The 20,626-nt window shown below is 41.7% G+C and overlaps 1 protein-coding gene and 1 long non-coding RNA gene across 3 annotated transcripts in view; one reads left to right on the top strand and one right to left on the bottom strand.

Annotated features, from left to right (window-relative positions):
• Nucleotides 1–4,082, bottom strand: part of ADGRG2 (adhesion G protein-coupled receptor G2) — a 46,663-nt gene extending 42,581 nt beyond the window's left edge. The window contains exon 1 of the mRNA XM_033147317.1: nucleotides 4,048–4,082. Within this exon, the coding sequence (XP_033003208.1) occupies nucleotides 4,048–4,067 (20 nt within the window). The 5' untranslated portion in view covers nucleotides 4,068–4,082. The remainder of the gene's footprint in view (nucleotides 1–4,047) is intronic.
• Nucleotides 572–19,851, top strand: LOC117045844. 2 transcript variants are annotated; one of them, XR_004426485.1, is made up of 3 exons: nucleotides 572–640; nucleotides 969–1,015; nucleotides 19,483–19,851. It is a non-coding gene; the product is annotated as an uncharacterized LOC117045844 (long non-coding RNA). The 2 variants fall into 2 exon arrangements; XR_004426486.1 differs by lacking the exon at nucleotides 19,483–19,851 and adding an exon at nucleotides 4,082–4,204.
• The last annotated feature ends 775 nt before the right edge of the window (nucleotides 19,852–20,626 follow it).

Raw genomic sequence — 20,626 nt, 5'->3', positions numbered from 1 at the left:
TGCTGCCCGGCTTGACCATCTGCCCCCTACTCCGTGTTGCCCACTCTGACTGGCAGCAGCTCTCCGGGGTCCCAGCCAGAGAGGTCTTCCTTCTTCCAAGCCACCTGCTGGTGCTACCTTTGCCCTTTGTCAGGCGGAGGTACAAGTCAAGGACTCTGTACTACTGAGCTGAAAACTGCAGGACATAGTTTTATATACCACATGCCTCTTAGTGGCTTGATTTAGGTGCACCAGTCCACAGCCTCCCATACTAAACTGCAGAGGAACGCAGTGGAAATTATGTCAACTGCATGGATACACTAGTGAATGGCCGTTATACGGCCACATGTGCAGGGAAAGAGGAGTTGGGAATGCCTATAGGTGAACTATCCATGGAGAACTATGGAGAACTATGGGTGCCCCCACCACCACCAGTGTTTTACAGAAAGGATTCACCTGCATGCTGGAACTTTAGGTTCTGCGGTATTAAGGTGGATTAAAGAGCTCTGTGGCCCTAGTGCAGCAAATCCACTTTTTAAAAATATATGGGCTTCTTGCCATTTGGACCATAATGGCTTTGAAAAGTTTGCTTTGAAAAGTTTGAGAAGAACAGATGATGAATGGGAAAACATGCAAATACCCTGTAAGTAAGGAGATCAGGGTAAGTGCAGAATGAATGCTCATAAACAAATCAGAACAAATGTTCAATAAAAAGCAGACATAGTCTAGCCACTGCATAAGCTTTGAGCAAGCAAAGGAGAATTAATATGGAGTTGAGGAGCTTTCTCTCTCTGTCACTTGCCACATCCGTCTCCTCCTCTCCAGTTTTTTTTTTTTTTTTTTTTTTTTGGTATTTCCTCCTCCCAATTAATTTTCTCTGTGTCATGTCTTTTTAAGAGTGTAGGCCCAAGGGCAGGGACTGTCAAGTTTTTGTGATCTGGAAGCTACTTGAGAGCCTTTTCTGATCAACCTTTTCGTTTTCCTTTTAGGTGACTTTTGCTTAATTTCAGGTGACAGCAGTTTTGCAATGAAAAAAGTAAGTAACCCACTTATTTCACATCAAAGTCTTTTGGCATACAGCAGTGGTGGGGAAACTCAGCCACAGGCGTCAAATGCAGTCCTGCGGGCCAATCTCCCTGGATCTCTCAGGACTCTTCTCCAACCACACAGCCAGCCACTACTAGCCATGCTTCAAACTCTCCCTGAGCATTTTTGTCTGCCTGGAATGCATCCTTCAACCCTGATGATGCTTCCCTGGATGAAGGATAGAGACCAGTGTCCTAGGTGAATGTGTGTACAAAGGTAAAATTTGCATTCATCACTCCACCCACTTTTGCCTCTGGCCCCACCCATCACTGCCACATGCCCCCTCACCCCAAAGGTTGTGCAGGAGGGAATGTTGCCCTTCAGTTGAACAAGATATCCCTTCCCTACAGCATGCTGTTTCCTATTCAACTGCCCCCTTTGTTTTATAGACACACACTTGACTGCTCTTATTTTAGATTATCACATTAGGCCTGTCCTATGACACACATAGATGTGCTTGTGGAGCTTAGCTAGTTGGGAGCAAGCGTTTGTCCTTGTGGTTTTTATCTAGGCATGATGCGTATATTTAAATTTTAATAATTAATAAAAATGTTTGGCATCATTGTGAGCAAAATAAAAACATCACTGATGTTAGAACTGCAGCCTCCAAGCTGCTAATAAATGTCAATGATGCAAAGACCTGCAAAGGAGGTAGATATGGAAAACCTTAAAAATTTCTTAAAGACGGTTCTGTGCAATCACATGCATGTGTGTTGTCACGTGTGGTGGGAATCCAAACCACTCGTTTCAGTTTTGTAATCTATGCCATTGGTTACTCTTATATCATATGTAATTTATTGCTGCAAGAGTTCGGTCAAAGAATAGTGGAACAAAGTTGCAATCACGTGTATATCTACCTAGGAGTAAGTCGAGTTGAACACAGTGAGATCTGCTGTATGTATTGGATTGCTCTGTTTCACACATTTCAGCTGTGAAAACCCTTTTTGGTATGTTATGCAGAGGCAAGCAAAAAAAGTTTGTTAAATAATAATACAGTGGACCCTCCGGATACGAATTAAATTCGTTCCGGGGCTCCGTCCGCAACCTAAAAAGTCCATAGGCAGAGGTTCTGCTTTTGCACGCACGGCGTGGTTGAGCGCTTCTGTGTATGTGCACGTGGCGAAACCTGGAAGTATATACTTCCAGGTTTGCTGCGTTCGTAACCCGAAGGTTACTTATCCAGAGCAGTATATAACTAGAGGTTCTGCTGTAGCAGTAGTAGTAATAGTAGTAGTAATAATAATAATAATACCTTTCAAAACACAGAAGCCAACTCGTAGGGGCTGAGGTCCCTTCAGACCCACCAAGAAAATATTTGAGGGTGCAAAACACTCCCAAAGTTGATAGGCATTGCCATTCAAATGGTGTGCACACACCATGTCTTGTGATAGCTTATGTGGACCTTACCTCCCCCCCATATTTATTCAAGTTGGCACCCCTGTTTCAAAGTGAGGAGAAAAGGATCGTTGTAGTACTCACTGTAAACCCCCTCCCTCTCAAATATGAAGCAACAATAATCAAACAAGTTTGCCCAAGAGAGCTCCATAGAGTACTCTGCAGAGTAGGCACTTCAAGGGGAATGGCCTAAGGATCATCTTCAAATTATCTGTTTAGTCCTGGTGATCCTAAAACTGCCCTGGAACCAATGTACTAATGCTGCAGTGACTAACCCAAAGATAATAAGGTGATATTGTAAACCTTCTGGGGATGTGTATGGTAAGAGTAATATCTTGTACTGATGACTAGAGGCAAAGAAAATTATTAGTGTGAGCTGCAATTCACATAAACCAGAGAATTTGTATATAAAGCAGTTTAACACCACAATTCAACAATCCAAGTAAGTTTTACTCAGCATAGACCAATTGAATTACCATAGTCATGTTAATTAATGCCAATGGGTCCACTCGGTGTGAAACATAATTATCACCCAATAAGCAGTTTATATGCAGACATTCTACGTTAAGTGCATTTCAAGTCACAATGGCATATAAACATAATGCTTTGCATGTTTCATGTGTACAGATGTACACAAACCTCAAGATCAAAGGCAATTCACATCAATAGTTTTTGCATATTGGTCACAATGTGGTTTTTCTGTTGTTGCTTTTAAAAATGACTTAAGTTTTTTTTAAAAAACAACAACCAAAAACAACTTTTATACATACTGTGACCTCTTTGTTGTTCAACCTGTGTTTCATAGGTTTTCAAAGACATGATAATAAAGCCATTGGTCCAGTTTGGATGTAATACTTAACCTTTTGTTTTGCAAAAGAAAAAGAAATGTGTAATTCACAGAGCAATTGAGCTGTTCTGCTTTCTTCAGAAGTGTTCCTGATAACCTGAAAGTTGTAGCAGTTCTAAAGGGGAAAAAAAACTTCTACATAATCACTAATTGATTATTTGAGCCCAGCTGACAAATAAGTTTTCAGATGTTGCTTTATTTTGGTATTTACTGGACTCTTGATTTACTATACAGAGTTTTCAGGATATTATAATTCACTCAGATATAATAGAAGATTAGTCATTAGAATATTTCAGAACCACCTTGCATATCTAGAATAAATAAAAATACAAGTTAAAGTTTGGTGAGTTATGGAGCTATATACTTTTTGTAACTAGGGTAAAAGTATTCTCTAATTGTGTCACAACACATCCACAGTGCTACTTGCCATTTAGCCAAGTAATTTTTGGATGGCCGTGGTTTTTTGGTGTACCACACTTAGTATTTTGTGAAACATTCAGGAGCTGTGATGCTATGGATTCAGCAGGTCAGTAGACTAAGAGCACCATGTGAGGGGCTATTTTAATTAGGGTTAAAGTGACCTTAATAGGTCCTTTAGGGCAGAGGATACACTGCACAACTTTGTTTCTTCCAGGAAAATTTCTTTCCTTTCTTGTTCTTTCTTACAAAGTTTGAGGCTAAATCTTGTCCTTCTGGACAGAAGTTTAAATTCTCTTTCCTGCAAATTCAAAAATACTTACTTTTGCTGATACACTATCATATGTTTATATTCAGATTGCAGTTATAGAGGACAGGATCCTTTCGTGCTCTTTCAACCATCTTGCTGCTCAAGGCTGAAATGAAAATTCCATTGGGTCCCCATGCACAGCCCCAAGTTCTGAATGGGCAGAAGAGCCAATTCTCAGGTAATGTTCTCAGTAAAAGCAACACCTGAACCATGTAGAAGTGCAACTGTTATTCTTTGACAAGCAGCACTGTGTGTAGTAGCAAGAATTAAACAAGTAGAATTAATCAAGTAGAATTGTTGTGAGCATGGCACAAATCCATAGTATGAGAAAAGGCCACCAGTGTCACAACTAGTCATCTCTCTGCCCAGGAAAGGCTCCAAACCTCATTCACACATATACCCCTCTTGAGACCCAGCACCAGAAAACTTAGGTGAGTGTATGTCCTATGTAAAGAACTTAAAAGTGTAAAATAGGAATTATCCATAGCCTGCCATTTTGTAGAATAATTAAGAAAAGTTTGTTCAAGTTGTGAGTTGCTGTGGACATTTCAGGGTGCTGTGATGAAAACTGTTTGGGGTTTTTTTTAAAAAAAAAATGAGGCAACTAACTTGACCTGACTCAGCCCTAATATCTAAAACAACAACAGCACATCATTCTGTTTTGATTGATTTTGAAGCCCTCTTCAGCCTTTCAGTACCCATGGATGCCAATCACAAAATGGGGTTATTGAAAATGCGCAGGCTAGTCCCATCCCCTAGATGGTGACACAAATGCCAGCCACATCTCCTGGCCAACACATGACCAAGAGTCACAGGGCACATATATTCTTTGCTTTAAATTTTTAATGTTAGGTGTAACCTGCCTTGGAAGCATTCACATCCTGAAAAGTGGGATATAAATAATTGTAATAAATAACATCGTTTGTGGCTCAGTTTCTTATCTGAAAGCAGAAATCTCCAAACCCACTTCCTCCTTCATGTTGTTAGTTACAGGCTGTTAACTCAGTTCTGAGAGTCCTGACAAATGTAAATAAAAATATTAAAAACCATTTTAAATAACTTCCATATGGTACATAAGTACTTCTACCCAGAGTACATCACTAAATGGTGGAATTCACAGCCTCAGAATGTTATGCTGGCTATCAATCTGGGTGGTTTTAAAAGAGGTTTAGACATACATCAGCCTGGATAGCTCAGTTGGTTAGAGTGTAGTACTGATAATGCCAAGGTTCTAGGTTCAATCCCTGTATGAGACAGCTGCATATTGCTGCATTGCAGGAAGTTGGACTAGCTGGATAATACAGTCCCTCTCATAGCATAAACTTTATTGATGACATGTAAAAATCCACAAAATGGGACGCGGGTGGCGCTGTGGGTTAAACCACAGAGCCTAGGACTTGTCGATCAGAAGGTCGGTGGTTCAAATCCCCACAACGGGGTGAGCTCCCGTTGCTCGGTTCCTGCTCCTGCCCACCTAGCAGTTCAAAAGCACATCAAATATAAAAAGTAGATAAATAGGTACCACTCCGGTGGGAAGGTAAACGGCGTTTCCGTGTGCTGCTCTGGTTCGCCAGAAGCGGCTTTGTCATGCTGGCCACATGTCCCGGAAGCTGTATGCCGGCTCCCTCAGCCAATAAAGCGAGATGAGCACCGCAACCCCAGAGTCGTCCGCGACTGGACCTAATGGTCAGGGGTCCCTTTACCTTTGCCTAAAAATCCAGAAAGAGAGAAACTAGTATGCAGTGGAGTCTTGATGAGTCATAACATGGAGGAAAACTTTAAGCAACTAACCTTCTGACTAACAAAATACCCTGCATTAAAGCTAGTTGTCAAAAGTTGGGGAAATCCACACTTTCCAGGACAAAAACTAAAGTCTAGTAATTTCTCTTGGCTGCAGTAGAGTAAATCTTTAGAACTGGGCGGTGTCCAGTGGAATTACTGGAGTGAAACCAGGCATGGTTTGTCATCAGATTCCAGGTTTTGGAATGACAGTACAGTACTTCAGTACATGAACTCTCTGTGAAGCAGATCTAGAAACAGTAGTTCATATCTAAATCAGAACCTGAAACTGAATGCAATTTAACTTTTATCTAAAAATATAGCGCGTGCATTTTGTCTGAAACAGACTGTGTAAATAACAAATGACATCATATTAGGTTTCTAACATTTTCTAGAAAACATCTTAAAAATTATCATAACTTATTTTTTTCAATGCATAAAACATTGTCTGTGGAAAGCACAATGTGGTTTACAAGCATCTAAATATTTTCTCTCTTTAATCTATGCAGTAAAGCACAGTAAATTACAGTCCAAAACTATTAATAGTAAAATTTATAATTTTCTGCATTTTAAGATAGATGATATATGCAGTAATTAGTATTGCAAAGAAGCACTCTGTTTCAGTTCTTATGTTAAATAGCAAATTGATGTTTCGGTCACTGCAGTGACTGCTGCAGAGGTTGAACAGGTACAAGTAGCACGAAGTGATATTTCTGTGCTATGAAAATTGCTAAGTCTTCTTTGCTACGTCATATACAGTGTGTGTGTGTGTGTGTGTGTGTGTGTGTGGGAAAGTATCCACCTGTTCTCTATGCATTCATACGCCTCTTGAGATATTGTCACCAAACTTAGCATGGCGGTTCTCAAAACAGAGGAGGCAGTTTTTTATCTATTTTTTAATATGGGTGCCATTTTGAATCCTGTCTGCAGACTAAAATGTTCTAAAGTGCATGTCTCTGAAGTTATTTTCACCCAGTTTGGCATTATGGATTCAAAGTGTGCTGATTTGGACATGATGGAAAAGTGGGCTTTTGGCCTGTGGTTGGATGCTATCAGATGATATTTTGAATCAAGATGGTGCACAAAACTGTTCCAAACTGCAGTGCTTTAAACCAAATTTGAAAAGAAAGAAATAGGACTATGCACAGGATACAGCCAAAGTTCAAAGCCCGAACCAGATCAGGCCAAGCTGGGCAGATCTATGGTTCATCTATGAGACAGCTGTTGGGGGCAGAGCATTGCACAGGAAGGAGGAGCGGCACAGACCCACACGATGCTTTGGCTGCATGTGCCTGTTCCCAGCAGAGGAGTGCATACATGTAATCAAAATGAGCAGGACTGAACCATCCGTTTAAGTCCTGTTGACTATGGAGGTCTGGTTCACCAGTGTTATGCACGAGGAAAGCACTAGGAAAGCGGATTCCAGCAAGAATGAAAATGGGGTGGCCAAGATTACAGAGATTCTAAGGTGGGAAGACAGGACCCTGGGACTAGGGTAGGGGGTAGGGGAGTGACTTGCAATGGAAGGAGAGAAGAACTGGCTACCACCCCACAAGTCCTTTTGAATATGTAGAGTGCACTTTCCCTTTATCAATGGGCAGCGAGCAACATGTCAATATAATTTGATTTTTGAGGGAACTGCTCCCGTTTGAGATTACCGGTATATGATTGACAGCAAGCTTGATCACCCACCCCACCCTAAGATCTCATAGGAGTGAGGGATTTTGAGTAAGTTCACGACTTCAGTTTAAGTAGGTCATCATATTAGTGATAACCTACCACATCACAGGCTTATCGCATCCCTCATTTGTGTCTGACTGTTGAGTAATTACCTGATATGACTCCTGAAAAGAATCTGGCTCCACCCAGGAACATTCTGCCGCTGGTGCAAAACAGGAGAGTCCCTATTGATTCAGCTTCAAATCAGACTGGGAACAAACTGTAACTAGTGGAGAAACACTTGGGACTGCCTAGTTAACTGTGCAATTCATGACAAAGTGAGAAAGCTTTGACAAATAGGCTGTAACAGGTTAATAGCTAATATTATAAATAATTACGTATAATTTCAACAGCTTGTAGCCTTTGTAGGGACAAATTGTTATATAATGCTGACACAGCTAAGTGTTATTGAAGTTTACCAACTCAAAAATATATCCACTTTCCTAAAAGAGAAGGGGAAATGAATTATATGTGATTTTTTTAATAAAAAAATTGTCCGAACTATTTGCTTGTTTTGGAAGGCATGCTGGAAGCTAGGGGCTTTGCATCACACCCTATATTGGCAGGAATTTAACCTGCCTTTTTATTTCTTCAGTTTTTGTTGTCTTCACCCTCCAATTCCAGTTTCTTTTTCCAGGCTCCATATTTATCTCTGAATTTAATATGGAGGTAGGAAACTGCTTTGGTGTCTTTCCTCATAGTTATAGTATTTAGAGTCAGACAGACATCCCTTCCCTACTGAGTCAGTGATGGCAATGAACAAATAATGAAATTTAAGGCAACTATTGATAGATACGTTCTTCTAGCAACTGGAAGGTTCTGCAGACTTTCCTTGCAACATCACAGTAAGTCTGCAGTTTGTGGCAACAGCAGTTGGTACTCAAATGAAGTAGCACTGTGCAGTTTCCTCAAGGAATACAACCTTTTGGATAATAACCCAATAGGTTGAGAATTGTCCCTAGAATTCCCACTTTTCTTGTAAAATAAGTAGAGATGAACCCACGGTGAATGTCAAAACAGGCTCTCATTCTTTACAAGTTTATTACTTCTGGCTTTTAAAGCGTATCCTTAATGCCAAGCAACAGGCAATTTGCAAGTCTCATGTTTTAAATTAACTATGCAAATTGACAGCCTCCCTTTTGTTTGGTATCCAAGAGAGATGACAGCCCTAAAAATAAAGGAGCTTCTATCAGGCCAGGGCCAAACAGACTGCAACGTTTCTAACACAGACGCCAAGGTGCTGAAAGGCTGAAATCATCCAGATTCCTGTGGATGGTACAAACAAGATTGAAAGGGGTGGGAAAGAAAGTTGCCCAAGCCTAGGAGCTCTGAAGATAGTACCTGAGTAAATCTCTTAGTTATAGTAATGGTCCTTTATAAAAAAAAATTGACAGCGTTTCTATTTTGCAAACATATTTTCAAGGAGTTGTAGCTTGGCCATAAAAGTTTGTTCTGGGTGGAACTTGGCAATGTGTTTTCATCCTGGAACACTTAGCATTCTGCAAATTCAATTTTTAAAGATCCAAGTTGCAAGCAATCCAGCTATAATAACTCAAAAAAGCTGTTTTGCTCTAACAGGGGCTTTTATCTTAATATTAGAAGCCAGATCCACAGCATGTTGCAAGATCATGGTGACCACCCCACATGTAATGCTGTCAGTTCTGTAGCATATCTAAAAAATCCACAAACAGACAGAACTGTCTCTACCTGTAGATGGACAGCAATTTCAGTGGTGGACCTCTTCTTGATGTGTACATGTATGTCCAAAGCCCAAATAATATCCATCATTTTGTTGTCACAATGGTCCAAAACAGCTTTCAAGCAGGAGATACACTTGCTATGATGTTGTTCCATTAACTAATACAGCTAAACGGATGAAATTCATCAAGTGATACTAGCTTTTCAAAATCTGATAGTCATTGACACATTCAGCATTCTCTTGTCTCTTAGCAAACCCCTAGGTAATCCCATCACCTACTTTGAGAACCACTGTGCTGGACCAACTGCCTTAACTGGTGCCCTGCAGATGTTTTAGACCAGGCATGTCCAACTCCCAAGAGACTGATCTACTCCCAGTATTAAAAAAAAACTGGCAGTGATCTACCCATTGTCATTGGAGGGAGGAGGAACGTGCATGGGGTGGGTGGATTGCCCAGTTGTTGAGCTTTTTTAAGTAGGCAAGTGCCAAAAGTTGTTAAGCTTTTTGGGGCGAGAATTGCCAGGGATCTACTGGTAGATTGCGATCTACTGGTTGGACGTCCCTGTTTTAGACCACAACTGCCATCATCACTGACTAATGATCATGTTGGCTGAGGCTAATTGAAGTTGTAGTCAAACAACACCAGGTGGGCACCAGGTTAGGGAAGGCTCTGGAAGATCATTTCAGGCACACACAAAAACCCAACCAATAAGGTTTTCCTTCTGAAATTTTAAAGGGAAAAAATATTTTACATCTGTGCAAAGTCTCTGTCATTTATCTGTTAATGGCAAATTCTTACACAATGCTCCATAGAGATAATAGCCAGGATCCAAGAGTTTCAGTAGGTGTATCCAAGGACTTAAACATGTCAAAGGGATTTTTAAAAACTGTTCTCCTTTGAACAGCAGAACCCACCCCATGCCAAATCACAAACTGCCTTTGAATCTTCACTCAGTCACAAAAGAGATTATCCACTTGGCATGACAACAACCCCAAAGCCTCTTTGAGTGAGTTTTAGAGTAGATCCCTCCAGTGTGGAGTCAGTAGCCCAGTAAATGCACAGGATGAAGCTAAAGTACTGTAATTACTTCTGGTCCTGTGATTACGTTTTCAGTGGACAGTATCACTGCTTTGGAAAGAAAAGCAACATTTTTCAACAGAAAAAGCAGAGAATGTGTACACATTACCAGCTTAAAACACAGCTAGGTGGTCCTTTGTCTCAATTCAGATTGAAGTTGGCTGGGGGGAAAATGCATCAATACTACATTGTCAAGAAATAACAGGATAGATGCAGATTTTGGCTGTGTATGCTGCTTTCCAAACCAACAGTGGGAGCACCCTGGGTGCAGAGTAAATGGGATTGTGAACACAGCCAGAGTTCTGTTTAGTCATATTTTTTTTTAATCTGGCCTTCTCTCTCCATGTGTGGCAGTTACCCCAGTTCACTCCCAATCCCTGCTAAAAAAAAAAAAAAGATCCTGCCAACCTTTCTGTTGGAGATTCATTCCCCGTGTTTGCAGTCATGGGATTGTTATCTATCACATGACAGTGTGTGTTTTCATTCCACAGAACAGGAAGTGACAGAGACAGGATGTTTGTGTTACTGTGTTCTGTGAAGTGAGACTATTGTCCTTTGTTCTTTCTCTTTGCTGTCTGATGCTAGAGAGAGAGAGAGAGCGCCATGTTGCAGTGTTCCGTGTGTGTTTATTTGTAAATAAAGTAGATAAGCCACAATGCCGAGTTGCTGAGGTCTGTTACGCATGCTGATAAGACTCTGCGGATCCCTAAGTGTGCTGATGCTTTTTGGCATTAGTCGCTGTGATGTTCGGGCAGAAGAAAGCTTTTAAAGCTCCTGAACAATCAACCAGGAGGGAGAGAACATGTCAGTCAGGCATGTGTCTCCACCAGGGTCCTACAAGCTCCTGATAACACTTTCTTGCCTGCTCACTCCTTTCCAGTAGTCAGAGCCCTGCTCTGTTTTTTACCTTAACTCCTCCATTCAGCTGCACATTTATTCCCCATTGTCTATTCCTTTTCAAACCATTTCCTTTCTCCACATAGGGCACATCCACACCACACATTTAAAACATTTCACTCACATTTAAAGCACATAGCTTCCCCTACCCAAAGAATTCTAGGAACTGTAGTTTGGTGGAAGCCATGTGCTTTAAATGTGTTAAATGCACTTTAAACATATGGCATTGCCATGACCTCAGTTTCCAGTGGGCCTGCCTAGCACATCCTAGCTTGCCCTGCCCCCCCAAAAAAAATACAGCTCCTCTGGCATCAAGTGCTGTGAGATTGTTCAAAGGGAACTAGCCTTCACTAAATCCCCTGTCTTGTACTGTGAGCCCTTTTTTCTTAAACATCATTATCTACTTCCATATGGCTCTCCAGATATTGGACCACAGCTTGAATCATCCCAGATCACTGGCCACGCTGGCTGGGGCTGATGCAAGTTGTAATCCAACATCCATCTTTAGGCTTTAGGTTCTCCTTTCTTGGTCTGTTATCTTTTCTGCATCCTTCCTTTAGCTTCCTTGGCTCTGTATGTCCTGTCCATTTTGCTTCCCGATGCCCCACGACCTCTTCCCAGTCTTTACCCTTGTTGTGTGTTCCAAATTTTTTTCCTCACAAAGCTGACAATATCTCCTTCCTTCACAAAATTCACAGGGTTCAGGCGCTGTGAATTGTATAAGACATTGTAGCAGTGATGCCCAGAAAAACATTCTAAGATGGTACAGTAGTAAATTTGGTAACAGTTGGAAGGGGCTGTTAAACATGATTTTTGCACATATATGGTGATCTTGTAAACCAAAATATAACAAACTGGAACCATTTGTATGCAGGAGATCAGATGGACTAAGGATAACTCAACAGATAATTTCAAACTAATATTCAGATTTTAAAATGGCAATATATAGTGAGCAATTAGTTGGCTATTGCTAAACTGGTATTAGCAAGAAATTTGGAAACACAGAAGACTCTTGAAGATTTGGGTCAAAAGACAGTAAGCCAAAGAGTACAACAAAAATGCTCATATTAATCTGGAAATAATTTGTGAATTTTAAAAAAGCTATATGCTGAATTTCTTGTATTAGATCATGTGTTGGCTTCACGTCTTAAAACTGGAATTAACATGAGGGAGGAGGCACAAGTTCAAATTGGGAGTGCTGAAAACTTATGGAACAGTGTGGGTTGTGCCAAGTTATGCTGAGTGACACTGTGTACATCCATTAAACAGCTCAGCCAGCCAAGTCTGTACAAACAAAACTTCACATGTATTGGCTTATATACATTAAAAATGGTGCTGTGAATTAATACAGAAGGTCAAATTAGAAATGGCAAACTTGAGTCATGCCCAAGTTATTGTCACTCTTCATATTTTGAAACAAATCAATAGGACCTGAAGTCACACGTTTTCCCTGCAAACCACTGTTTCTGGATGTTCCCTCTTCCCAAGTAGACTTAATTCTCACTAGGGAGAAAACCAGCTAGAGTCTACTACCGGTAGTTTGGGGGCAACCAGCGGTGGTAGGGAAAAGATTCACTGCAATCCATAGTGATATAAAAATCACATGCTTTATATGAATTTATTGCTGTGTAACCCTCAATTCTAGTTTGAATTGGTGTGCAGCTATCAGTTCTAGCAACCTCAAACCCAGGTTAGGCTCTTATTTTAAAGTTTGCCAGAGCCTGATATGCTATGCACAACTTCTGAAATGCCCATCTTCATATTTGCCACGGCTTGTCAGTAGCAATATGCATCTGTGAAATGGATATCATTAATATCCAATTACAGGTAGGTAGCCATGTTGGTCTGCCATAGTCGAAATAAAATAAAAAAAAATTCTGAAGAAGTATGCATGTACAGAAAAGCTCATACCAATAACAAACTTAGTTGGTCTCTAAGGTGCTACAGGAAAGGATTATTTTATTTTATTAATATCTAAAGTGTATGTTGTATATAAAAAAACTAAACATTAATAAAATTATTTTTCTTTTATTAAAATTCTTTATTTAAAAACCATTGAATTTCCCCCTGAATACAAATGACTCAGTGTAAGGAAACTTTAAAAAAAAATAATTGAAGGCATGATAAATTATGCCAGTGAGAGCTATAAACAATAGAGAGACTACAGTTTTTTGGATAAAATGAAATGATCAGGACTAGATTCCAAATTTCTCAGAGTTTAACATTTTTCTTCTCTTTGTGGTGTGTTCATGTGTGTGTTCACTTTTGGTCTTGAGTCACTGAGACTCAAGCCTGTCTTCAGAACACTCAGTGCCGTTTATACTGTATCTTTCTATGCCAGATGATAGAACCAGATGCATATATCAAAAAGGGCAAGGATTTTATCCTTTCAACAGCTTAGGAAAGTGGTGGTGTTACAAGGTGCCAGTTCTCGCATAATGGTATTGCACCGACATGTCACATTATGCTCCTGTTCCCCAGTACTCTGAAATGCCCTTGTTTCTGTTTCTAACACCGTCACTATAGATATCTATTTGTCATTCTGTTTACAAGCCCATTTGTCCCTTCCATATTTACTAGCTCCTGCTATTTTATGTGTACTTCTAAGCTTACACCACATTGTGGGCAAGGTCAATGAGTGGGAGAGAATGCAGCGTGTGTGTACTTTAAAACAGTGTTTTTCAACCTTTTTTGGGCAAAGGCACACTTGTTTCATGAAAAAAATCACGAGGCACACCACCTCACTCCCCCCCCCCCGTGCGACGGCAATGGCGACGATGGCAGTGGGGGGGCTGGCACTTCTTCCCTCCCAGGGGTCCCTCTTCTTTCCCGTTTTGGGGGCGATGGGGATAGGGAGCGTCTTCTCCCTTTTTCCTCTCTCCTGGATGGGGGGCGGGGCGGCTGCAGCGGCGGTGGGAGCGTCGGTGGGATCGGGGAGTCCCTCTTTGGCCTCCGGAGCACCGGCGCTCCGCGAAGCAAGTCTTCTCGGGCCTTTAGGCCTCAGGGCCCAAAGCTCCTTTTCTCTGTTGCGGGGGTGATGGGGATAGGGAAGGTCTTCTCCCTCCAACCTCTCTCCTGAGGAGGAAGGGCGGCGGCGGCGGTAGCGGTTCGTTTCTCCTCGGCCCCTGGAGTGTTGGCGCTCCGCGGGGCGGGCTGCTTCGGGCCGCCAGGCCTCGGGGCCCCGAGTCCAACGGCGGCTGCAGCAGCTGCGTGAGCGTGGCGTCCCTGTTTGGCCCTCGGAGCGTCGCCGCTCCGCGGAGTGGGTTGTTCTAGGCCGCTCCTGGGCCGTTGGTCGTCGGGGCTCCAGCTGAAACAGCGGTAGGAGCGGGAGCGTGGCGTCTCTTTTCGGCCTCTTCTTGGTCCCTGGGGCTTCGGTTCTCCGCGGGGCAGGCTGCCCCGAGCCGCCCACAGGCCGCTAGGCCTCAAAGTCCTGGGCTCCGTCCGGCTGGGTGTCCCCGGTCTCGCCGACTCGCCCGGTGCCCTGGCGGCTTCCCCCGGCAGCCGTCGGCGGTCGTGCGTCGGCAGCAGCGGCAGTGGCGGTTCCGGCGATGCAGAAGCTGGTCGGGGGGCTCCGTTGCCGCTGGTCGCCTTCAGGAGCTCCGCGGCTTCGTGCAGATTGCCATCTTGCCTCGCCGGAAGTCCTCTTGACATTTTTTTTTTTTAAATCTTTCGAAGTTTTCAATTTTTCCCACGGCACACCAGGCAACATCTCGCGGCACACTAGTGTGCCGCGGAACAGTGTTTGAAAAACACTGCTTTTAAAAAAGAGTTTCCATGCTCTTACTAACAACTTCAACCTGTAGCTCTTCATAACTTGTGCAGCATTTAACATGGCCAAGTTTGCTACTGAAGTTTGGGGACTTGGATCATCCATTTAACTGTAATATTTTGCTATCAAAACTTGGTAATTACTATGTGTGTGGGGAAAATGCTGTGTAGTGCAAAAATGATACATCCACTCAGATATTAGAAATATAGTTTATGAGCTGTGTCCTTTTGAACATTGCCTCCTAGCCTGTTCTGTTCCAGAACGTTGCTCTTTATAACTCTAAAACTAATTACTAATAGTGTTTTAAGGTGCTACCACTTCAGGCAATATGGTGCTGCTACAGCCACAGAAATCTGGTTGATGCTAGTCTGCGGAAGCAGCTTGTCTCTATGTACTTGGAAGAGTTGTTGTTTTTTTGATCACAATGGGCTTTCTGCTGAGATTTTGTTCTGGTTAAGTCAGGGGGTCCATTGTCTGCAAATCTAAAGCAGATTTTGTTTTGCCAGCAATAATTCCAAGGAGAATAACAAGATTTGGTATTAAGTGTAAATTCATGCCAAGAGACAACTGATGAAGACATTTATAGTTTGTCATAGTTGGACAAGGACCCAAGTTTGACCAAAGGATATCACACAGTTTATTTACATTTAGGTACAAACATGAACTAGTGGGTTTTTTCTTTTGCTACTCATAAGAACAGCCCTGATGGATTAAGCGAAAGATGCATCGAATCCAGAATCCTGTTTTCACTGTGGCCAACCAGCCAAATGCCAATGGGAAGCCTGCAAGCGGGGTCTGAATGCAACAGCACTCCCTTCATGTGTGATTCCCAGCTTCCAACAATGAAAGGATAATGTAGCCAACATGACTAGTAGCCATATAGTCATATAAGCTGGTGGCCATCACTGCATCTAGTGAGAGAAAATGCCATAGTTTAACTATGGTGTTGTACAAAAAAAGTACTTTTTCTCTCTCTGCTTCATTGGATGATCCCTAGTTCTAGTATGATGCATAATCTTTTATACATCTATCATGCCCATCCTTATTTGAAAATACAACACACTGTTTTGCTACACCAGTCAATATACCACATTGTTCTTATTAGTGTGTTCTTACAGTATTTCTGAACACCAATTCTGCCACACTTACACATGACAAGTGCCTTTCTGAGTAATCATACAAACCCCCCCATTCAGAGTTAAAATCATTGAGTTGGGTGAGAGGTTTAGACCATCTAATAATGTCTTGCCCAACCTGACGCCCTCCAAATGTTTCTTCCTTTCTAGGATTAGAGACTTAAAAAAAAAAAGAAAGCTCAGAGTCTGGGGCTCCTGCTAGGGGTACCAGTGAAGGCCTTTGTGGGCATCATGGCACCCATAGGTGGTGTGGGTGGCAACTCCTGCACCAGGCACTATAAGTTTTGTGGAAAAGGCTTAGCATGAAAGACGGACAATCTAAGCTGTATCTTCTAAACAGCCCTGGGAAAAATACAGAAGTGTAAAATACAGGCACAATATATTCAGCTGTGAAATACAGGCACGCCAATAACCATAAAACTAATGTCTGCCTTCTTAACACCATTTCTCTTAGAATAATTTTGAAACATACAGTTAAAGAGGAAGTCAGAACTAATGCACAGCCTATCTGGAAATGGCACTATTTTAAAAGAATACAAGCGAACAGTTATGAAAATCCCCAATATAAATGTGCTCTTTTTCTTTTCTTGTTTCACTTTTATAAATATCAGCCAAGGCCAGTTTGGCTGGTTGTGGGCAGGCAGGGCAACGTAAGTGGACCTAGAAGACAATACAGTATTTTAAGAATATTATGGCTTTCAAAATGCCAAGGACTTGTTTGTTTTCAGCAGTGCTTTTTTCGGGGGGGGGGACGCAAGCGGGTACACATACCCCTAAACATTTTGTGAATATAAGTTTGGCCTCATTGAGGGGGCAGTATTTCAATATGAGTAGGAAAAATGAGAGCACCCCTAAACATTTTTTAAAGGAAAAAAGCACTGGTTTTCAGTATCATCACCTGTCAGCTAAGCTGGCATTGCACAGTGTATATTATGATCACCAGCTCTTCAATGTACACAAGTTAGCTTTAAAGTAGCAGTGACAATATGGAACACTTGGGAATTCTTATAGTAGCTGTAGTGTTGTTGTGACAAAAGAGTTTGTTTTATTGAAACAGTACATTCTGGCTGTGATCCAGACAAACATTATAAAGTGAAAAAATAGCATAATGTATATCATATTTGAAACGATCCATTTAATTGTCAGAGCTCCTGTGCAATATTTGTGGCATGGTTTTTAAAAGTATTTTTAGAGGATGGATGGGAAGTATACCTTTTGTTAAAAAAAATCAATAGTCACTCATGGCTGAGTACAGGTTTTTATTAGGCAATCACCTGAGGCAGCTGGTTTGGGTGTGATGAAATTGCAGCAAGTTGTTAGTTATTTAATTTACTTTTATTATAATTTTATTGCCAGGGAGGTAGGCAAGGTGCATGTGTGATCTTCTGCTGGCCTTAAGGTACTATGCACCTTGACTAGGAAGGTGGGTCTACCTGAGTAAGTACTGAAATATAGGTCGTGTCTATCCCTCGAGCCCTCAATCCACAATATTTGGGAAGCTAGATTTTTAACAGCATGATTTATAGAAGAGACAGTTGAGATTTGCATTAGTGAAATTGTAAGCAAGTCTTTAGTATGTGAAAGACTGAAATCCTATACCCACCCCCAAAATGGGGTGTCCTGGAGTTCCCGGCGTGCACAGCGGGAGGATGGCGGACCGTAACATCTCTGCTATCTATCACGAGTTAATTTGGCGGCTGCGATGGTAGTAAGCAGCCTCCCGACCTCCCCGGGACGACGGGGAGGGCTGCCTTGCCCGCGGTTACCCCTTAACTCACTCTGGACCCTTCGGGACCGAGTGGGGGGGTCTGGGCACATAGGGCTCGGATAGATAGAGCTCCTGGAGCCGGCCCCGTTCGTGCGCGTTCCCTTTAATTGGATATATAAATTTGCTTAAAGATTCTGGGCATGTCTCGGACAAAGGAGTCGGAAGAATGTTGCCAACTGCAGCCCTGAGTGATTAAGAAAGAAGACTGGAAGAAGACGTGGACTTTACATTGGTATGTGAAGGAGGGAAAAGAAGGGGGGGTAAGCTCTGGAATCTCCGTTTGTTTTGCCTCAATATCTACTTAACACGGGCGAAACCTCCCCCAGAAAATCCACTTTCACAGGCAAATGGCAAGTGGACTTTAAAGACAGAAGGTAAATTAGACTGGAAATTACAAAAAATAAACTGTGTGGAGGTGAAATAAGATCTGGACTTGACTCAACAGAAATGGAGGATCCTCGGCTGGCTGTGACGCAGCTATAATTAACTGCCGATTGTTGATGAGAGCCTGTGGAGCTGTACACCACTTCAAAGGGAGAAGCCGGATTTGATGGACGATCGATAGTGGAATTTACGAGGGGTCTGGCTCTCCTGGAAAGGAGTGGGGATGGCTTACAGGGGAAGAGATTGGTGTGTCGCAGTTTGATTTACAAGCTTGATTTATGACAGACTTTCAAGATGGCGTCAGCCGAAATGCGATATTTGGAGAGGATGGCTTTTTCCACACAGAGACATTATTTATTATAATCGTGTCTGCTTGCGGGCATTTATCAGAGGCTGTGAAAATATTGACTTTATGAAAGCAACTGAAAAAGATCATAAGAAAGCGCTCCGAGACATGGGGAACTCATAAGTTAAAAATTTGGCATAATTGGAATTGTTATAATTGGAATTGTATAATTAATTTGGATTGTAATTCGATTGGTAATTGGAAATATATATTGGAAAATCAATAAATATGATTCAAAATGGGGTGTCCTGATTGAATCGGGACAGTTGAGGGACACGGCACAGAACTCAACAAAACTTGCTTCTGGGTAAACATGTATAGGATTGTGCAGTTTTCGTTTTTCTGTACCATTTTCCAGCTAAATTTATTCCTATACTGACCCCACAAAGCCATGTGCTATACACACACACACACACACACACACACACACACACACGTGTGTGTGTGTGTGTGTGTGTGTGTGTGTGTGTGTGTGTGTGTTAGAACAACAATTTCAGCCATTTTTGTGTGAAATGCTGCCATATGAAATGACATATGGAATTTCGAAAAGCAGGAAAGAGGCCACCAAATTGGTTTATCTAGGGAAGCATTCTGCACCCTTCTTGCTTGTTTACCACTTTCTCAAACAAACTTACCCTTGTAAGGAGGAAGGAATCAGCAGTAGGGAAAAGTGGTATGTATAGGCCTCACCCTTAAAGCCCAGATATACAACAAACCAAATATTCTATCCAGTTTTATTTAGTTTGCAATTATGTACATGGACACTTGCAAGCCCTGTGCTCTTTTGTTACCAAGCGTGACAAAGCAACACTTCAACAAGATTATTATTATTTTTAAATGGTACTATAATTTATAGTTTAATCTTAGCCACAGATTGCATATTTTTCGACATTCCTCATGTGCAGTGACGTAGCTTCAACACCTGCATCCATCAATGCCACAAATTCTAATTATGTAACTGACATTAGCAAGATGTTCAGACAAAACAAGGAACACCCAAACATGACTGGACAGGATCTGCTTGAATACTTGAAGAGCTGCATTTAATTGTAGCAGGCAAGACTACTTTGTTTTTTTAAAATATATTTACTTGATTACCAAAAATTATTTCCCATTTACAACACCTGCTTGAACACAAAATATGTTCAGTGATATTTTAAACATTTCTTTGTGCATTGCTTATTACTTGCTGGTAATTATGCATTAGTCAGTGTACAATTTCATCGTTCTCCAGTCAAAATAATTTCCTTCTTTTCATCTGATATCCATTACTAATTGACTATGTTTCCATGTTTTATTCCCAGTTCAACTACATAAGTCACCCTCAACAGAAATGCAAGTGGTCTTGGATTATGTGTATTTTGTAAGTCATTTATAAATTCATATTGCACACAGCAAAGCTCTCTAACCACACAGTATAATGGGCTGCATTTTAAATTAAGGCAATGGCACAAAATTTAGCTTTTCGTGTTGATTTGAATGTGACTAAAATGTTAATAACATTCTCCAGAGCCGAAAAATCCAAGTGTACAAAACAAATCATACTTGGCACTTGCATAGCTGAGGGGCCATGACAAAGAAGATTCTAGGTTTTATAGATACAGTCGTACCTCGGGTTACGTATGCTCCGGGTTACGTACTTTTCAGGTTACGAACTCCGGTAACCCGGAAGTGCAACCAGGAGCACACGCAATGCGCGGATGCGCAGAAGCGTTCTGCGCAGTTCAAGCATGCACAGACACGTTCGCGCATGTGCAAACCGTTACTTCCGGGTTTTTCACGCGCTTGTTCGGGTTGCGTACTTTTCGGATTACGAACTGTAACCTGGAACCAATTACGTACACAACCCGAGGTACCACTGTACCTGCCACACTTCAGTCAGCAGAAAAGGGGTGGCCTAAAATGCACCTGAGGCAAACCTCCAAATGGTGCCACACTCCTTCCAGGGAAGAAGGGTTGAGTGACGATCTACATCAGGAACAAGAGAGGAATAAAGATCTACATCAGGATTTGCTGC

This window comes from Lacerta agilis, chromosome 4 (assembly GCF_009819535.1).
Source record: "Lacerta agilis isolate rLacAgi1 chromosome 4, rLacAgi1.pri, whole genome shotgun sequence".
NCBI lineage: Eukaryota > Metazoa > Chordata > Lepidosauria > Squamata > Lacertidae > Lacerta > Lacerta agilis.
The sequence above is the reverse complement of the archived record's forward strand: the minus strand, read 5'-3'. Positions and strand labels throughout refer to the sequence as shown.